The 18,956-nt window shown below is 45.5% G+C and overlaps 1 protein-coding gene across 1 annotated transcript in view; it reads left to right on the forward strand.

Annotated features, from left to right (window-relative positions):
- Positions 1-18,956, forward strand: part of LOC141117581 (uncharacterized) — a 1,161,887-nt gene that overhangs the window by 190,983 nt on the left and 951,948 nt on the right. The window contains exon 9 of the mRNA XM_073610493.1: positions 7,687-9,391. Within this exon, the coding sequence (XP_073466594.1) occupies positions 7,687-9,391 (1,705 nt within the window). The remainder of the gene's footprint in view (positions 1-7,686; positions 9,392-18,956) is intronic.

The raw sequence follows: 18,956 nt of genomic DNA on the forward strand, positions 1-18,956 counted from the left end.
GCGAACGGACCGAAAGTTCGCACGTACGTTAGAACCCCATTGATGTCTATGGGACTCGAACATTCGAAATCAAAAGTGGTCATTTTAAAAACTAATTTGCATGGTATTGTCCGAAAAAGGGTTTGGGGACCTGGGTCCTACCCCAGGGGACACGTATCAATGCAAAAAAAACTTTTAAAAACGGACGTTTTTTCGGGAGCAGTGATTTTAATGATGCTTAAAGTAAAAAAAAGTGAAATATTCCTTTAAATATCGTACCTGAGGGGTGTCTATAGTATGCCTGTAAAGTGACGCGTGTTTCCCGTGTTTAGAACAGTCCCTGCACCAAATGTCATTTTTAAAGGAAAAAATCTCATTTAAAACTACTTGCGGGTTTAATGTAATGTCGGGTCCTGGCAATATGATGAAAATCAGTGAGACAAACGGCATGGGTACCCCCCAGTCCATTACCAGGCCCTTTGGGTCTTGTATGGATATTAAGGGGAACCCCGCACCCAAATTAAAATAAGGAAAGGTGTGGGGCCACCAGGCCCTATATACTCTGAACAGCAGTATACAGGCGGTGCAAACAAGACAGGGACTGTAGGTTTGTTGTTAAGTAGAATCTCTTTGTAATTTTGAACGGGTACATTTTTAACGTGTTTAGCTCCAGCCAAAAAATCTTTTTTAAGCTTTTTGGAAAACATAGGGAAGGGTTATCACCCCTGTGACATTTGTTTTGCTGTCTTTCCTCCTCTTCAGAAGATTTCACCTCACTTTTTGTCCCAATGGATTGGAAAGCATCAGTGGAAAGGAGAAATGTTTTTCCCATATTAACTCTTACAGGAGAGAATTTCCCTTCCTAAGGGTAGATTTCATCTCACTTCCTGTTGTCTCCTTCCGTTTGCAAGTAGGAGTCGTTTGTAAGTTAGTTGTTTGAAAGTAGGGTCCTGCCCTATATACTCAGCAGAAATTTGGGCCTTAGGTGTTGCTGTGGCCACAACACTGTAAGCCCTCACAGGGCCCTGCTGTGAAATATTAGATCAAGAATTGTGATTACATGCCCCTGTTGAATAGGAGCTGAAAAATTAGGCCTTAGGCACTGGTGCTGGTGCCACAACACTGCAACCCCTCACAGACACTCTAGTTGGAACGCAGGAACGAGCCCTGCTGCAAAGTATTGCATCAAAAATTGTAATTACACGCCCCTGTTAAACAAGGGCTGAAAAATTGGGCCTTAGGCACTGGTGCTGGTGCCACAACACTGCAACCCCTCACAGACACTCTAGTTGGAACGCAGGAACGAGCCCTGCTGCAAAGTATTGCATCAAAAATTGTAATTACACGCCCCTGTTAAACAGGGGCAGAAAAAATGGGCCTTAGGCACTGGTGCTGGTGCCACAACACTGCAACCCCTCACAGACACTCTAGTTGGAATGCAGGAATGAGCCCTGCTGCAAAGTATTACATCAAAAATTGTAATTACACGCCCCTGTTAAACAGGGGCTGAAAAATTGGGCCTTAGGCACTGGTGCTGGTGCCACAACACTGCAACCCCTCACAGACACTCTAGTTGGAACGCAGGAACGAGCCCTGCTGCAAAGTATTGCATCAAAAATTGTAATTACACGCCCCTGTTAAACAGGGGCAAAAAAAATGGGCCTTAGGCACTGGTGCTGGTGCCACAACACTGCAACCCCTCACAGACACTCTAGTTGGAACGCAGGAACGAGCCCTGCTGCAAAGTATTGCATCAAAAATTGTAATTACACGCCCCTGTTAAACAGGGGCAGAAAAAATGGGCCTTAGGCACTGGTGCTGGTGCCACAACACTGCAACCCCTCACAGACACTCTAGTTGGAACGCAGGAACGAGCCCTGCTGCAAAGTATTGCATCAAAAATTGTAATTACACGCCCCTGTTAAACAGGGGCAGAAAAAATGGGCCTTAGGCACTGGTGCTGGTGCCACAACACTGCAACCCCTCACAGACACTCTAGTTGGAATGCAGGAATGAGCCCTGCTGCAAAGTATTACATCAAAAATTGTAATTACACGCCCCTGTTAAACAGGGGCTGAAAAATTGTGCCTTAGGCACTGGTGGTGGCCTCCAGAACCAAAAATGTTCTTACAAGCTATCAGCGTGATGATTGAGGAGGAAGAGGATAATTACTCAGGGATAGTCACTCAGCATCAGCATAGGCAGTCTTTGAAGGGATCTGAGATTTCAAAAAAAATTATTCGGTTACATCAGCATCAGATGCTTGGTAGCTGGTGGTGATCCAAGACTGATTCATTTTTATGAAGGTCAGTCGATCGACCGAGTCAGTGGACAGACGCACCCTGTGATCGGTTACCACGCCTCCAGCAGCACTGAATGTGCGTTCCGAAAGAACGCTGGATGCAGGACAGGCCAGTAGCTCAATTGCATACTGTGCAAGCTCTGGCCAGTGATCCATCCTCAAGACCCAGTAACCCAGAGGATTTTCGGTGGGAAAGGTGTCCAAGTCTGATCTTGCCCCTAGGTATTCCTGCACCATGTAAAACAGACGCTGGCAATGGTTGCTGGAACCGATCATACCTTGGGGCTGCGGACCAAAAAATTGTCTGAACGCATCGGTCAGACGGCCACCTTCTCCTCAGCAACACGTTGTCCACAAACAGGAGTTTGTAACCTCCCAGTCTCTGGGAACACGTTGCACAGACCTTTCTGCAAGGCCTCCCGAAGATGTTTCATCCTCTGCTCCCTCTGCGATGGCAAGATAAGGTCCGCAACCTTACCCTTGTAACATGAATCAAGGAGGGTTGCCAGCCAGTATTGGTCCTTCTCCTTGATACCACGAATACGAGGATCCTTACGCAGGCTTTGCAGGATCAGGGAGGCCATGCAGCGTAGGTTTGCTGAGGCATTCGGTCCGGAGTCCTCTGGGTCACTAAGGACGACATGGTCCTCAGCCACCTCCTCCCAGCCACGTACAAGTCCATGTGTTTCTTGGGACTGATCCCTTAAAGACTGCTGCTGATGCTGAGTGCCAGGCTCCACCTCCATACTGACACAATCTTCCTCCTCCTCCTCCTCCTCCTCCTCGTCCTCTTCCTGTGTGATCGGCGGGCATGCAGGAACACTGTCTGGATAAAGGGGGCCTTGAGAGCTAAGGAAGTCCTCCTCTTCCTGCCTCTGTTCTGCCTCAAGTGCCCTGTCCATTATTCCACGCAGCGTGTGCTCCAACAGGTGGACAAGGGGGACAGTGTCACTGATGCATGCACTGTCACTGCTCACCATCCTCGTGGCCTCCTCAAATGGTGACAGGACAGTGCATGCATCCCTGATCATGGCCCACTGGCGTGGGGAAAAAAAAACAAGCTCCCCTGACCCTGTCCTGGTGCCATAGTCGCTCAGGTACTCATTGATGGCCCTCTGCTGCGTGTGCAGCCACTGCAGCATGGCCAACGTTGAGTTCCACCTGGTGGGCATGTCACAGATTAGGCGGTTCTTGGGCAGGTTAAACTCGTTTGGAGGTCCGTCAGCCGAGCACTGGCATTATATGAAGGGCGGAAATGCACACAGACTTTCCTGGCCTGCCTCAGGACATCCTGTAAGCCCGGGTACCTGCCCAAGAACCGCTGCACCACCAAGTTAAGGACGTGAGCCAAACAGGGCACATGGGTCATTTGTCCCTGTCGGAGGGCAGAGAGGAGGTTGGTGCCATTGTCGCAAACCACCATTCCTACCTTAAGTTGGCGTGGTGTCAACCACCTCTGAACCTGCCCCTGCAGAGCTGACAGAACCTCTGCCCCAGTGTGGCTCCTGTCCCCCAAGCACACCAGCTCAAGCACCGCATGGCATCTTTTGGCCTGCGTACTTGCGTAGCCCCTTGAACGACTACGGAGCACCGCTGGTTCTGAGGAAGAGGCCATGGAGGAAGAAGAAGAGGAGGGGGTGGAGGAGAGAGGTGTGTCACAATCATTAGCATTTTGGAGGCGTGGTGGCGGAACAACCTCCAACACTACTGCACCTTGTCCTGCATCCTTCCCAGCTGCCAGCAGAGTCACCCAATGCGCCGTGAAACTTAGGTAACGTCCCTGTCCATGCCTGCTGGACCATGAGTCAGCGGTAATATGCACCTTACCACTGACCGCCCTGTCCAGCGAGGCATGGACATTGCCTTCCACATGCTGGTAGAGAGCCGGAATCGCCTTCCGTGAGAAAAAGTGGCGTTTGGGTACCTGCCACTGAGGAACCGCACATTCCACAAACTCACGGAAGGGGGCAGAGTCTACCAACTGAAAAGGCAGCAGTTGAAGTGCTAGCAATTTTGCCAAGCTAGCATTCAACCGCTGGGCATGTGGATGGCTGGGAGCAAACTTCTTTCGGCGGTGCAGCAGCTGGGGCAGGGAAATTTGCCTGGTACAATCTGACGTCGGTGTACCAAAAGCAGATTGCTCACAAGTACTTGGCTGTGACACACCTAATTCTACACCTTCATTCCTCTCAGTGCAGGTCTCAGAGAGGACTGAAGGTCTAGTGGGGTTGGAAATCTCAGCTGATGAGGAGCAAGGAGAGGTCCTCTTTGTTCTTTGGTGTGGGTCTTTTAGATACGCTTGCCAACAAACTGCATGGCACGTCAATATATGTCTGGTCAAGCATGTGGTACCCAAGCGGGAGATGTTTTGGCCACGCGAGATACGCTTGAGACATATGTTGCAAATAGCAGCGGTGCGATCTGATGCACTCATCTCAAAAAAGGCTCACACCAAAGAACTTTTTGAATAACGCGCAGAGACTGCAGCGCCCTGCACATGTGGAGCTTTGGGGTGTGATGCAGTCAATGTGCTGCCCTTAGGCTGGCCCCTGGAGGGCATCCTGCCTCGTTGGTGATGTGCCGCCTCCTCCTCCTCCTCCTCCTCTCTCCTATCAGGCACCCACGTTGAGTCAGTGACCTCATCATCCCCTCCCTCCTCATCACTGGAGCAAACCTGGCAGTATGCTGCAGCAGGGGGAGCATGACTGCCAGATTGCTGTCCTTCTTGGGCACCCCCTCTGTCCATGCTCATGTTACTGCCTTCATCGAGCTCAGTATCATCATCAGAGCCTTCCAAACGCTGGGCATCCTCCTGGAGCATGTACCCAACACTGTGGTCAAACAGTTTGAGGGACTCCTCAGGAGGACATGGTGGGGCTAGGGAAGGAGTCACTGATGACATTGAGCCAAGGGAAGAGGCCGCTGCTTTGCCAGACAAAGTACCCTGGGCATGGGTGAGAGAGGATGAGGAGGATGAGGATGGCTTGGTCATCCACTCGACCAAGTCTTCCGCATGTTGCGGCTCAACATGGCCAGCTGCCGAAAAAAAGGCCAAGCATGTCCCATGGCCACGTGCTGATGAGGATGCTCCGTCTCCATGACCAGCACTAGACACAGAGCCTGCTTGTCCTCTCTTATTGGCTTGTGACTGTCTGCCTCTCCTTCTTGGCCTTCCAGACATACTAATGGCCTGTAGCTGCACTAAGCTGGGATATATATATATATATATATATATATATATATATATATATATATATATATATATGTACTGATACTGCAGCTAGCACTGTGAGCAGGACGCACTGCACTAACTGTAAATAGTCTAGCTGCCTGACTGTGGTACTAATAGGATCAAAAGAACACCAGCAATTTTCTTCAGGTAGCTGTATTTACTGTAACAAGACAAGCCTGCCTGTCAGTAAGAAGATAACAGAAACGGATCTAGCTGAACACTGTGAGCAGGACGCACCCCACTAGCTTGTAGGTTTAGCTGAACACTGTGAGGTGGACGCACCCCACTAACTTATAGGTTTAGCAGAACACTGTGAGCAGGACGCACTACACTAACTGTAAATAGTTTAGCTGCCCGACTGTGGTACTAATAGGATCAAAAGAACACCAGTAATTTTCTTCAAAATACTGTAACAAGACAAGCCTGCCTGTCAGTAGGAAGATAACAGGAACGGATCTAGCTGAACACTGTGAGCAGGACGCACTGCACTAAATGTAAATAGTCTAGAAGATAACAGGAACGGATCTAGCTAAACTGAATACAGTGTATATATATATATATATATATATATGCGCAACACCTGGGATGCATATATATACACAATACACTTTAAGTGCAGCTAACTGACTGACTGTCCTGCCTAATCTAGCTAACTCAAATGAAATGACACTGTCTCTCTCTCTCTCTCAGCACACCGGAACACACTGCACAGGGCCGCCGTGAAGGCGGCCTTATATAGTGTGGGGCGTGTACTAAATCCCCTGAGCCATAATTGGCCAAAGCCTCCTTGGCTTTGGCCAATTACGGCTCTCTGTTAAGGCGGCGCTGTGATTGGCCAAGCATGCGGGTCATAGTGCATGCTTGGCCAATCATCAGCAAGCAATGCACTGCGATGCCGCAGTGAATTATGGGCCGTGACGCGCCACACGTATTTGGCGCGAACGGCCCATATCGTTCGTAATTCGGCGAACGACCGAACAGCCGATGTTCGAGTCGAACATGGGTTCGACTCGAACACGAAGCTCATCCCTACTCATGAAGTCTGTTTCTGATTGTTTGGTTAGAGACATTCACACCAGTGGCCTGCTGGAGGTCATTTTGTAGAGCTCTGGCAGTGCTCATACATGCACAAAGGAGCAGATAACGGTCCTTCTGATGGCTTAAGGACCTTCTACATCCCTGTCCAGCTCCCCTAGAGTAGCTTCTGGTCTCCTGGAATCTCCTCCATGCTCTTGAGCCTGTGCTGGGAGACACACCAAACCTTCTGGCAATGTCACATATTGATGGGCCATCTTGGAGGAGTTGGACTGCCTGTGCAACCTCTATAGGGTCCAGGTACCACCTCATGCTATCAGTAGTGTCCCTAGCCAAATGCAAAACTAGTGAAAAACTGACAGAAAAGAGGAGTAGGGAAAAAATGTCAGTGGCCTCCACCTGTAAAACCATTCCTGTTTTGGAGGTCGTCTCATTGTTGCCCATCTAGTGCACCTGTTGGTAATTTCATTAACACCAAAGCAGCTGAAACTGTTTAACAACCCCGTCTGCTACTTACCTGACAAGATCAATATCCCAGGAGTTGAATAGACTTGATTCTATACTCTGGTTAAAAAGTGTTTTTTTGAGCAGTGTATGTTATACTGGAGGTGAGGACATGTAAATACCTTCTGTTATAAGAAGGTGATATTGAATATCATTGTTCAGGTACAAAAGACTGTTAATGTTATGTCTAAATCACAAATGTAATTTAATGGGCGGCACAGTGGCTTAATGGTAAGCATTATTATTACAATCCTAGCCAGGACACTATATGCAAGGAGTTTTTATGTTCTCCCTGTGCTTGTGTGGGTTTCCTCCGGGTCCTCTGATTTTGCCTGAAACTCCAAAAAGTGGTTAATTAGCTCCTGTCTAAAAAAAAATCTTAATTTGGCCCTAGTGTATGTATGTGTCATGTCAAAAAGGGGCCTTAGACTAGAAGTACCCCAAGGTTGGTTGTTGCTGTTGGTCCTATATAACTGCCTGTAATAAAAAATAAAAAAAACTACAATCCGTTTATACAACTAATCTTGACTCAGCATTCTCAGAACATAAAAAGTTACAATTTTCCTTAGACTAAACATAAAATTGTCACATTCTGATAACCATGAGCCATAAAATATTTCCATTTTATTCCCAGATATTCAGGAAAAGCACAAACAACATCTGATGGAGAAGACTGAGACTCTAGTGGAGCATAGACCCCCAGGATCTACTCTGGAACCACAAAGATTCCTCATCAATGAGCGTTATGTGAACCTTATTGTAGTTTCCGCTGATCAGTTCAGGCAGCGCCCCCAGAATGAGCTAATACAGACCGGGGTAAAACATGAGGAATGCTTGAAGGAAACACAGACTGGACTGGAACATATTTCCCTCAACAAGCTTTTCCACTGGAACCAGCAGTCACAATGTGTACCACATGCAGTAATGGTGAGCGGAGTGCCAGGAATAGGGAAGACCACAATGATGCAGAAATTTGTCAATGACTGGGTGACCAGAAAACACTACCAGAGATTTGCATTTGTCTTCTTCTTCAGATTCCGGGACCTTAATAGGCTGGGAGAGGTCAGCTTAGAGGAGATGATTCTTCTTCAATATCCATATCTGAAGAGTCAGTTTGGAAATATTTTACAAGATCCAGAGAGACTTCTGTTTATATTTGATGGGTTAGATGAAAGTATTCACCAAATGGATTTTACATCAAGTAGACTCTTTGCTAACAAGACAATATCTGGGGAGATTGTGGTCAGTTTGGTGAGGCAGAGTCTTCTTAAGGGTTGCTCTGTACTGATAACCAGCCGCCCAACCAGACTGGCATCAGTTGATACCGGTGTTTTCCAGAGAATAGCTGAGATCATGGGATTTCTCCATGGAGACAGACTGACCTTCTTTAATAATTTCTTTGGAAATAAGGAATTGTCAGAAAAGGCATTTCATTATGTGCAGGAGAATGACACGCTGTACACTTTCTGTTATATCCCATCATACTGCTGGATCATCTGTACAGTCTTATCAATGTGCTTCAGAGCCCAACCAACAATCACTGATCAGCTGATGACATCATTACCCAAAACAGTGACACAACTCTTTGTGACATTTGTCTCCAACATTCTGGCCAATCACTGCCAGAATAAAGATGGTGACCACACTGTCCGGGAACTGCTGACATCTATTGGGTGGATGGCAGAATATGGAGTCATGAGTCACATGATTGTATTTGATGATCGTCATCTGGACTCATTCTGTGTGAGAAATGACAAATATCTCTTTTCATGTTTCATGATGGAATCTGGTCGGCCTCCCAATGTGGATTACACCTTCTTACATCTCACTCTTCAGGAGTTTTTTGCTGCTTTAGCCCATTTTATTGCCTATAATCCTGACAGATTACAGGAAATACTTGATGAAGCAGAATCTCACAAAGACAGCCGTGCTGAAATACTCCTCCGTTTCCTCTGCGGTCTCTCAGACTCTTCTACTAGATCCATGTTAAAGTCTCATGTGGGAGAATTGTCTTCTCAGGCCGCCAAACATGTCATCACCTGGATCCAGAAGAAAATTGCAGAAAAAGTACCTGACAAATCCCGAGCAGTCAACAGAGAGCTTCTTAATGTATTCTACTATCTACATGAGAGCAGGAATAAGGCTCTGGTGTCACAATGTATTGGGTCAAATAAAGTTGGCTTTTCTAATATCCCCCTCAGCCCTCTGGACTGCTCTGTGATAACTTTTATCCTTCAATCCCTCAAAGAGACACAAGATGTAAATCTATATTCATGTAACATTCAGGATGAAGGATTGAAGAAAATTATACCAGCTCTACACAACATGAAGAGTCTGAGGTAAATAATAAATGTGATTAATCACCATTCTCTATTAAATTGGTAATTTCAGGTGTTTTTTCCAGAGAAATTATTAATTATTGATGTGATTTGTTTTCTATGATATGCAGATAAGTACATATCTATTTATGTGAATACATCAGATAATAAAATAAAGTGACTGTAAAGTAAAAGCAATTCCCTGCATTAAGGTAAAAAATAAGGATGAGCCGAACACCCCCAGATTCAGTTCGCACCAGAACTTGCGAACAGGCACAAAATTCGGACGAACACCGTTAAAGTCTATGGGACACAAACATGAAAAATCAAAAGTGCTCATTTTAAAGGCTTATATGCAAGTTATTGTCAGAAAAAGTCTTTGGGGACCTGGGTCCTGCCCCAGGGGACATGGATCAATGCAAAAAAAAGTTTTAAAAACGGCCGTTTTTCGGGAGCAGTGATTTTAATAATTCTTAAAGTGAAACAATAAAAATGAAATATTCCTTTAAATATCATGCCTGGGGGTGTCTGTAGTATGCCTGTAATGTGGTGCAGTTTTTCAATTTTTAGAACAGTACCACAGCAAAATGACATTTCTAAAGGAAAAAAAGTCATATAAAACTGATCGCGGCTGTAATGAATTATCGGGTCTTGGCAATATAGATAAAACTTATTGGAAAAAAATGGAATGGGTCCCCCCCAGTCTATTACCAGGCACTTTGGGTCTGGTATGAATATTAAGGGGAACCCCGAACCAAAAGCGTGAAAAAAATTGCATGGGTGTCCCCCCAAAATCCATACCAGGCCCTTTAGGTTTGATATGGATATTAAGGGGAACCCTGCGCCAAATGTAAAAAGAAATGGCATAGGGGTCCCTCCAAAATCCATACTAGACCCTTATCCGAGCACGCAACCTGTCAGGCCACAGGAAAAGAATGGGGAACGAGAGAGCGCCCCCCTCCTGAACCATACCAGGCCACATGCCCTCAACATGGGGAGGGTGCTTTGGATTAGCCCCCCACAGCACCTTGTCCCCATGTTGATGGGGGCAAGGGCCTCATCCCCCCAACCCTTGCCTGGTGGTTGTGGGGGTCTACGGGGGGGCTTATCTGAATCTGGAAGCCCCCTTTGAAAGGGGACCCCCAGAAGCCCCCCAATGCACCCTCCCCATGTTGAGGGCATGTGGCCTGGTACTGTTCAGGAGGGGGGTGCTCTCTCGCCCCCCTCTTTTCCTGCGGCCTGCCAGGTTGCATGCTCGGATAAGGGTCTGGTATGGATTTTGGAGGGTCCCTATGCCATTTTTTTAATTTGGCACAGGGTTTCCCTTAATATCCACACGTTTTTAAAGTATCTGGACACATATTGAATGTATTGGTATTGTTTTTTTTTTTTTTTGGGGGGGGGGGCACACCCACTGTGCTTTCCCTGTGGGCTCCATATGTGCATCCATGTGTTAGGGAACCCCGATAATGACCATTAGTGTAATCCTATAGTTGCACTTATAGGCTAAATTGGTTTATTTCACTAATTCCCCATTTAGGCCACTAGAGGGAGCAGCGTCTTTAATATAGATGCCTATGCACGCGTGCGCATCCATGAGCAAACCTATATAGGAGATGAAGGGCGGTAGTGACACTCTCAGGCGGCCGGAAGTGTCGGGTGGAACGCAAACACACCCGCACTTCCGGGTCGCGCTCCTCGTATGATCAACTCGAAGTGCGAGTTGGAACGCAGAGACACCCACACTTCCTGGCTGTATGACGGCGTGCGTTGCAACTGGTGCTGTGGGAGAGTGATGGACCCCAAAGAAGAATGGAATAGATGGCGGCCATCGCCTGAAACCCCGTACAGAGCCATGGAGAGAGAGAGGGTAGGTTTGGCCTGATCTTTTTCTTTCTGGGGGGACCGGGCTGTATACTGATATGGACATGCATATTGATCACCTACATTAGAGGGTGGTGTCAGATTGTTGCTAGTGCAATGTGTACCAAGCAACCAACGTTTTTGCCATTAACAAAATGCTTTTATAGTTTGCCTCAATATCTGTATGGCTAATCGGTTTGTCTGTTGGTCACTTTTTTTTTGTGGTCATTAGTGTAGGGTTTTGCGAATTTAAAAAATGTTTCGTCCCACTGGTTGGAGCCAGCTCATGTAGATGAGTGTGGCCTAGTTGGGTAGTGGTCACCTTGGGCGTGGACATATGGATGCATATATTGAGGCACACGAGAGAGGAGCCACAGACCCCCTAGGCTCTGAAGAAGGGGGTACGCCCCTGAAACGCATCAGTGTTCAACCGTCTGGGGTACCATTTGATACCTCCTGTCATCAGGTCCTGTCTGCAGGTGTGAAGGGATGCAGTTTGACTGATAAGAAAAGCCTTTACTTATGCTCGTTTGTGAGTAGTACCATTGCTTTTATATATTTTTATTAAAACTTTTTTATCGGTAATGCACTAGGTCGGTGCGCCCTCCTTCTTTTCTTTTTTCTTTTTAGTTGTATGAGCACCCATTGTTCTGAGGAGGGCTGCAAGATTCTAGACTTTGCCTCAAACCAAAGAGTGGATCACACCACCTGTGTATAGCAAAACACCGGAGCGCAGGAGATTATTGTTTTGTTTCCCCTTAATATCCATACCAGACCTGAAGGGCCTGGTATGGATTTTGGAGGGACCCCCACGCAATTTTTTTTTACATTTTTGGTTCGGGGTTCCCCTTAATATTCATACCAGGTCTGGTAATGGACTGGGGGGGGATCCCATGCTCTTTTTTTCAATGAGTTTTATCTATATTGCAGAGACCCAACAATTCATTATAGCCGCAAATAGTTTTAAATTACTTTTTTTCCTTTAGAAATGTCATTTTGCTGTGGTACTGTTCTAAACACGGGAAACATGCACCATTTTACAGGCATACTATAGACACCCCCCAGGCACAATATTTAAAGGGATATTTAATTTTTATTGTTTCACTTTAAGCATTATTAAAAACACTGCTCTTGAAAAAACGTCTGTTTTTTAGAACTTTTTTTTGCATTGATACATGTCCCCAAACCCTTTTTATGACAATAACTTGCATATAATTCATTAAAATTAGCACTTTTGGTTTTTCATGTTAGTGTCCCATAGACTTTAACGGTGTTCCGCGGCTTTCGAATTTGCCGTGAACACCGCATAATGTTCGTTGTTCGCCGAATGTCAGAACAACCAAAGTTTGGCCCAAACTAATGCTCGGGCTGAACCGTTCGCCCATCCCTAGTAAAAAATAACCTACTAACTGTTCCACCTACCCCACTCCTGAACACTTACCTTAGTCCTGTCAGTGATCCAGCACTGTGACAAGATACAGGCCTTCTCTCTTCACTTCCTGGTCTCACAGGAGATTCAGACAGCAACAGGAGCAATTGGCTATATATTAGTCTGTAGGGTTCAATATTGAGTTGGCTCCGCCCTTTGCAGCTATAACAGCTTCAACTCTTCTGGGAAGGCTGTCCACAAGGTTTAAGAGTGTGTCTATGGGAATGTTTGACCATTCTTCCAGAAGTGCCAGTGTGAGGTCAGGCACTGATGTTGGATGAGAAGGCTTGGCTCGCAGTCTCTGCTCTAATTCATCCCAAAGATGTTCTATTATTGGGTTGAGATCAGGACTCTGTGCAGGCCAGTCAAGTTACTTCCACCTCAGATTTGCTCACCCACACTATATTGCCAAAAGTATCGGCCCACCCCTCCAAATCATTTGGTGGAGGGGGGATTATGGTGTGGGGTTGTTTTTCAGGGGTTGGGCTTGGCCTCTTAGTTCCAGTGAAAGGAACTCTTAAGGCAGGGGTAGACAACCTCAGCCCTCCAGCTGTGGTGAAACTACAAATCCCATCATGCCTCTGCCTCCAGGAGTCATGCCTGTGATTGTCAGGGTCTTGCAATGTCTCATGGGACTTGTATTATTAAAACAGCTGGAGGGCCGAGGTTGCCTACCCCTGTCTTAAAGCATCAGCATACCAAGACATTTTGTACAATTTCATGCTACCAACTTTGTGGGAACAGTTTGGGGATTTGATTGGACACAGCGAGAGCCAATCAGCGGGTGTCTGCTGGGACCCGCTGATCATTCCTGAGAGAGACAGAACGGCGGTCTGCCGATGTAGGAACACGGGTCTCTACCTCCCCACAGTGAAAGCACCTCCCGCACAGTTAGTAAGCGCTCCCTAGTAACACAGTTAACCCTTTGATCGCCCCTGATGTTAACCCCTTCCCAACCAGTGTCATTAGTACAGTGACAGTGCATATTTTTAGCACTGATCACTTTATTGGTGTCACTGGTCTCAAAAAAAGTGTCAAAAGTATCCAATTTGTCCACCGCAATGTCTCAGTATCACTATCAGTCACTGATCACCACCATTACTAGTAAAAAAAAATAAAAATAAATAAAAATTCTGTAAATCTATCTCATAGTTTATATAACTTTTGTGCAAACCAATCAATATACGCTTATTTGGATTTTTTACCGAAAACGTAGCAGAATACATATTGGCCTAAATTGATGAAGAAATTAGATTTTTCCATTGGATATGTTTTATAGCAGAAAGTAAAAATATTGGGGTTTTTCTTCAAAATTGCTGGTCTTTTTTTGTTTTTAGCGCAAAAAATAAAAACCACAGAGGTGATCAAATACCACCAAAAGAAAGCTTCATTTGTGGGAAAAAAAGGACATCAATTTTATTTGTGTACAGAGTTGCATGACCGCGCAATTGTCAGTTAAAATAATGCAGTGCCGTATCGCAAAAAATGGCCTGGTCATGAAGGGGGTAAATCTTCTGGAGCTGAAGAGGTTATATTTCTTAAAACTAGCAAACAAATGCGTCTTGATGGTTTTCCTGCCATCTATTACAAAATAAATGTTTCTCTTTGCTCAATACCGACATTAAGCTGCTGGCAGAAATTATAGCCATTCATTTAAATTCTAATATCTCATAGTCGCTAGTCTCAAATCACCAGACTATTTTATACCTGGCCATCAAGGCAGAGAAAACTTCCTCCACCTTCTCCATCTCTTAGGATTTTTGGGGATTTAACTAGATCTATCTCTATTATTGTCCTTAGATATCATAGTTACATAGTTGGTAAGGTTGAATAAAGACAATATTCCATCCAGTTCAACCTGTGTGTGTGTGTCAGTGTCAATAATCATTTCCCATATCTCTATATATTGTGTTCACTAAGATGCACATCCAAGAGTCTTTAAAAACTATCAATACATCCAGCTGACACCACCAATTGTAGAAGAGTTCCACATTCGTGCCGCCCTGACAGTGAAAACCCCCCTGCGCAGTTTAAGATTCAACCACTTCTCCTCCAGGTTTATTGTGTGGCCCCGTGTCCTCTTACACTCCCTGAGACAAAATAATTTTCTCCTTATGCTAGAATCACTATTGAGGTATTTGTGTATCGCTCTCATATCTCCTCTCATGGGTCTCTTCTCCAGGGAGAATAAGTTTAATGATTGTAGTCCTTCCTCATAATTGAGGTCCTCCAGTCCCCTTATTAGTTTTGTACATAGAATGAACACACATGTAAGAGATCAATGGAGGCACACCCCGACAATTAGCAATATGGGATAGTCCACCCAAAGTTTTTTATTTAGCAGCCAAGTAAATAGATCTAAAAGCTGCAAATGTTTGCAAAAGTCTTTATTTTCCAAAAATAGGATACCAACGCAATATTATGTAGGTTAAAATATGAGCTCTGGTTATATAGTACAAAAACACATTCCATCATGTATGACAATAAAAATACAGTGGAGCAACACATAGCATTAACAAATGCCTACCACATAGCCGCCCCAGTGTGTTTCGACCCGTACAGTCATGGTCTTCCTCAGGGGAATTATTGCTCTAAAAAGATACATGTCAAATAGGGATGAGCTTCGAGTTCGACTCAAACATCGGCTTTTCGCAAGTTCGCCGAACAGCGAACAATTTGGGATGTTCGCAGCAAATTCAAATGCCGCGGAACACCCTTTAAAAGTCTATGGGAGGAAACAAAAGTGCTAATTTTAAAGGCTTATATGCAAGTTATTGTCATAAAAAGTGTTTGGGGACCCAGGTCCTGCCCCAGGGGACATGAATCAATGCAAAAAAAGTTTTAAAAACGGCCGTTTTTTCAGGAGCAGTGATTTTAATAATGCTTAAAGTCAAACAATAAAAGTGTAATATCCCTTTAAATTTCGTAGCTGGGGGGTGTCTATAGTATGCCTGTAAAGGGGCGCATGTTTCCCATGTTTAGAACAGTCTGACAGCAAAATGAAATTTCAAAGGAAAAAAAGTCATTTAAAACTACTCGCGGCTATTGCATTGCCGGTCCGACAATACACATAAAAGTTCATTGATAAAAACGGCATGGGAATTCCCCACAGGGGAACCCCGAACCAAAATTTAAAAAAAAAATGATGTGGGGGTCCCCCTAAATTCCATACCAGGCCCTTCAGGTCTGGTATGGATATTAAGGGGAACCCTGGCCAAAATTTAAAAAAATTGACGTGGGGGTCCCCCTAAATTCCATACCAGACCCTTCAGGTCTGGTATGGATATTAAGGGGAAACCCACGCCAAAATTTAAAAAAAAAAGGCGTGGGGTCCCCCAAAAATCCATACCAGACCCTTATCCGAGCACGCAACCTGGCAGGCCGCAGGAAAAGAGGGGGGACGAGAGAGCGCCCCCCCTCCTGAACCATACCAGGCCACATGCCCTCAACATTGGGAGGGTGCTTTGGGGTAGCCCCCCAAAACACCTTGTCCCCATGTTGATGAGGACAAGGGCCTCATCCCCACAACCCTGGCCGGTGGTTGTGGGGGTCTGAGGGCGGGGGGCTTATCGGAATCTGGAAGCCCCCTTTAACAAGGGGACCCCCAGGTCCCGGCCCCCCCATGTGAAATGGTAAGGGGGGCATTTTTAAAAAAAATTTTTTTTAAAATTTTGGTTCGGGGTTCCCCATGCCGTTTTTATCAATGAACTTTTATGTGTATTGTCGGACCGGCAATGCAATAGCCGCGAGTAGTTTAAATGACTTTTTTTCTTTGAAATGTCATTTTGCTGTCAGACTGTTCTAAACACGGGAAACATGCGCCCCTTTACAGGCATACTATAGACACCCCCCAGCTATGAAATTTAAAGCGATATTACACTTTTATTGTTTGACTTTAAGCATTATTAAAATCACTGCTCCTGAAAAAACGGCTGTTTTTAAAACTTTTTTTGCATTGATACATGTCCCCTGGGGCAGGACCCGGGTCCCCAAACACTTTTTATGACAATAACTTGTATATAAGCCTTTAAAATTAGCACTTTTTATTATTCATGTTCGTGTCCCATAGACTTTAACGGTGTTCGCGTGTTCGAATGAACTTTTTTCCTGTTCGCATGTTCTGGTGCGAACCGAACAGGGGGGTGTTCGGCTCATCCCTAATGTCAAAGTCAGAATTCAATTGTACACAACAGTGGTATATACAGCTAGAAGATGGAATCTGAAACAGAGATTCTATAACCAGAAATTTTAAAGAATTTAGATGGTCCAGGAAGGTCCGTGGTCAGTCCTCGCCTCCCCTTACATGGAATCCATCCAAAAAAGCTGCATTCTTGACACCTCCAGAGGAAGAGAAAGGGGCACCTGTGATGTTCTTGCCAAACAATGTGTCAGAAACCATGAAATCAGACCAAGACAGAAGTACAGTTAAATCACACTTCTTTAATAATAAAAGTAAATAGAACAAACATAGTCAAAACATAGCAAGAGTTCACGAACCAGAATGGATAATCAGACAAGCCAAACATCAGGGAGCCAGAGATGAGCATAGTAAAACAGCAAGCAGGATCTGGAGCCAGAAGGGATGTCAGCCAAGCAAGTCTTTTAACAGGAACAGGGGAGAGTCTCTGTGATGTTGACTAAGGTGAAGGCAGAAAGCCTCTGGGCTGGATGGCTTAAATAGGCAGGACTGACAAGCAGGATATTATCAACAGCTAAGAGATAGGAGCTGGCAATTAGCCGACAGCTGATCGGCCAGCTCAGAGAAGGAAGGGCTGAGCCCAGCCCTGACACTATCCCCTTCTCAATGACCCCTCCCCCTCGGAGGACCACCAGGCTTGAGGGGAAAAAGTCTATGGAAATCACAGAGGAGGACAGGGGCATGTACGTCTAAGGATGAGACCCAAGAGCGTTTCTCCAGACCATACCCCTTCCAATGCACCAGGTACTGCATGCGCCCATGGAACCTACGGGAGTCAACAATGGACTGTACTTCATACTCCTCATGGTTCTCAACCTGTACAGGGTGAGGACGTGGCACCGAGTTGGTAAAGCGGTTGCAGACCAAAGGTTTTAATAAGGAGACATGAAATACATTTGAAATACGCATATTAGAAGGAAGGTCTAATGCGTAAGCCACTGGGTTAATCCTACGAAGAATACGGAAAGGCCCAATAAACCGAGATGGGAACTTCAGTGAGGGAACAGGAAGTCGGAGGTTGCGAGATGACAGCCAGACCCTGTCCCCAACATGGTAGGAAGGCGCAGGCAGGCGTCTGCGGTCAGCATGGAGTCTGTACCTATCATTAGCATGACGCAAAGCCTCCGGGACTTGTGCCCAAGTGGAACGAAGACCACGGAGATGCTCCTCTAATTCAGGAATACTCTGCGGAACAAACGAGTCAGGCAACATGGAAGGTTGGAAACCATAATTCGCCATAAATGGGTACAATCGGGAAGCAGAATTCAATGCACTGTTGTGAGCAAACTCTGCCCACAGTAATAGGTCTGACCAGTTGTTATGATGGTCAGAAATATAGCAACGTAGGAATTGCTCCAAGGACTGATTGGCTCGTTCTTCGGCCCCATTAGACTGCAGGTGATACGTAGAGGAGAAAGCAAGCTGAATTCCTAACTGTGCACAAAAGGCTTGCCAGCACCGGGACACAAACTGACTACCCCTGTCTGAGACAATCACCTTGGTTAGCCCATGTAAGCGAAAGATCTCCCGAGCAAAAATGGAAGCCAGTTCCTTAGAAGTGGGTAACTTCTTAACAGGGATGAGCCGAACACCCCCTGGTTCGGTTCGCACCAGAACCTGCGAACGGACCGAAAATTTGCACAAATGTTAGAACCCCATTGAAGTCTATGGGACTCGAATGTTCAAAATCAAAAATGCTAATTTTTAAAGGCTAATTTGCATGGTATTGTCCTAAAAAGGGTTTGGGGACCCGGGTCCTGCCCCAGGGGACATGTATCAATGCAAAAAAAAAGTTTTAAAAACGGCCGTTTTTGCGGGAGCAGTGATTTTAATGATGCTTAAAGTGAAAAAAAAAAGTGAAATGTTCCTTTAAATATCGTACCTGGGGGTTGTCTATAGTATGACTGTAAAGTGGCGCGTGTTTCCCGTGCTTAGAACAGTCCCTGCACAAAATGTAATTTTTAAAGTAATAAAAGTCATTTAAAACTGATTACGGCTTTAATGTAATGTCCGGTCCTGGTAATATGGATGAAAATCAGTGAGACAAACGGCATGGGTACCCCCCCCCCAGTCCATTACCAGGCCCTTTGGATCTT

The sequence above is a fragment of the Aquarana catesbeiana genome, linkage group LG13 (assembly GCF_042186555.1).
Source record: "Aquarana catesbeiana isolate 2022-GZ linkage group LG13, ASM4218655v1, whole genome shotgun sequence".
Taxonomy (NCBI): domain Eukaryota; kingdom Metazoa; phylum Chordata; class Amphibia; order Anura; family Ranidae; genus Aquarana; species Aquarana catesbeiana.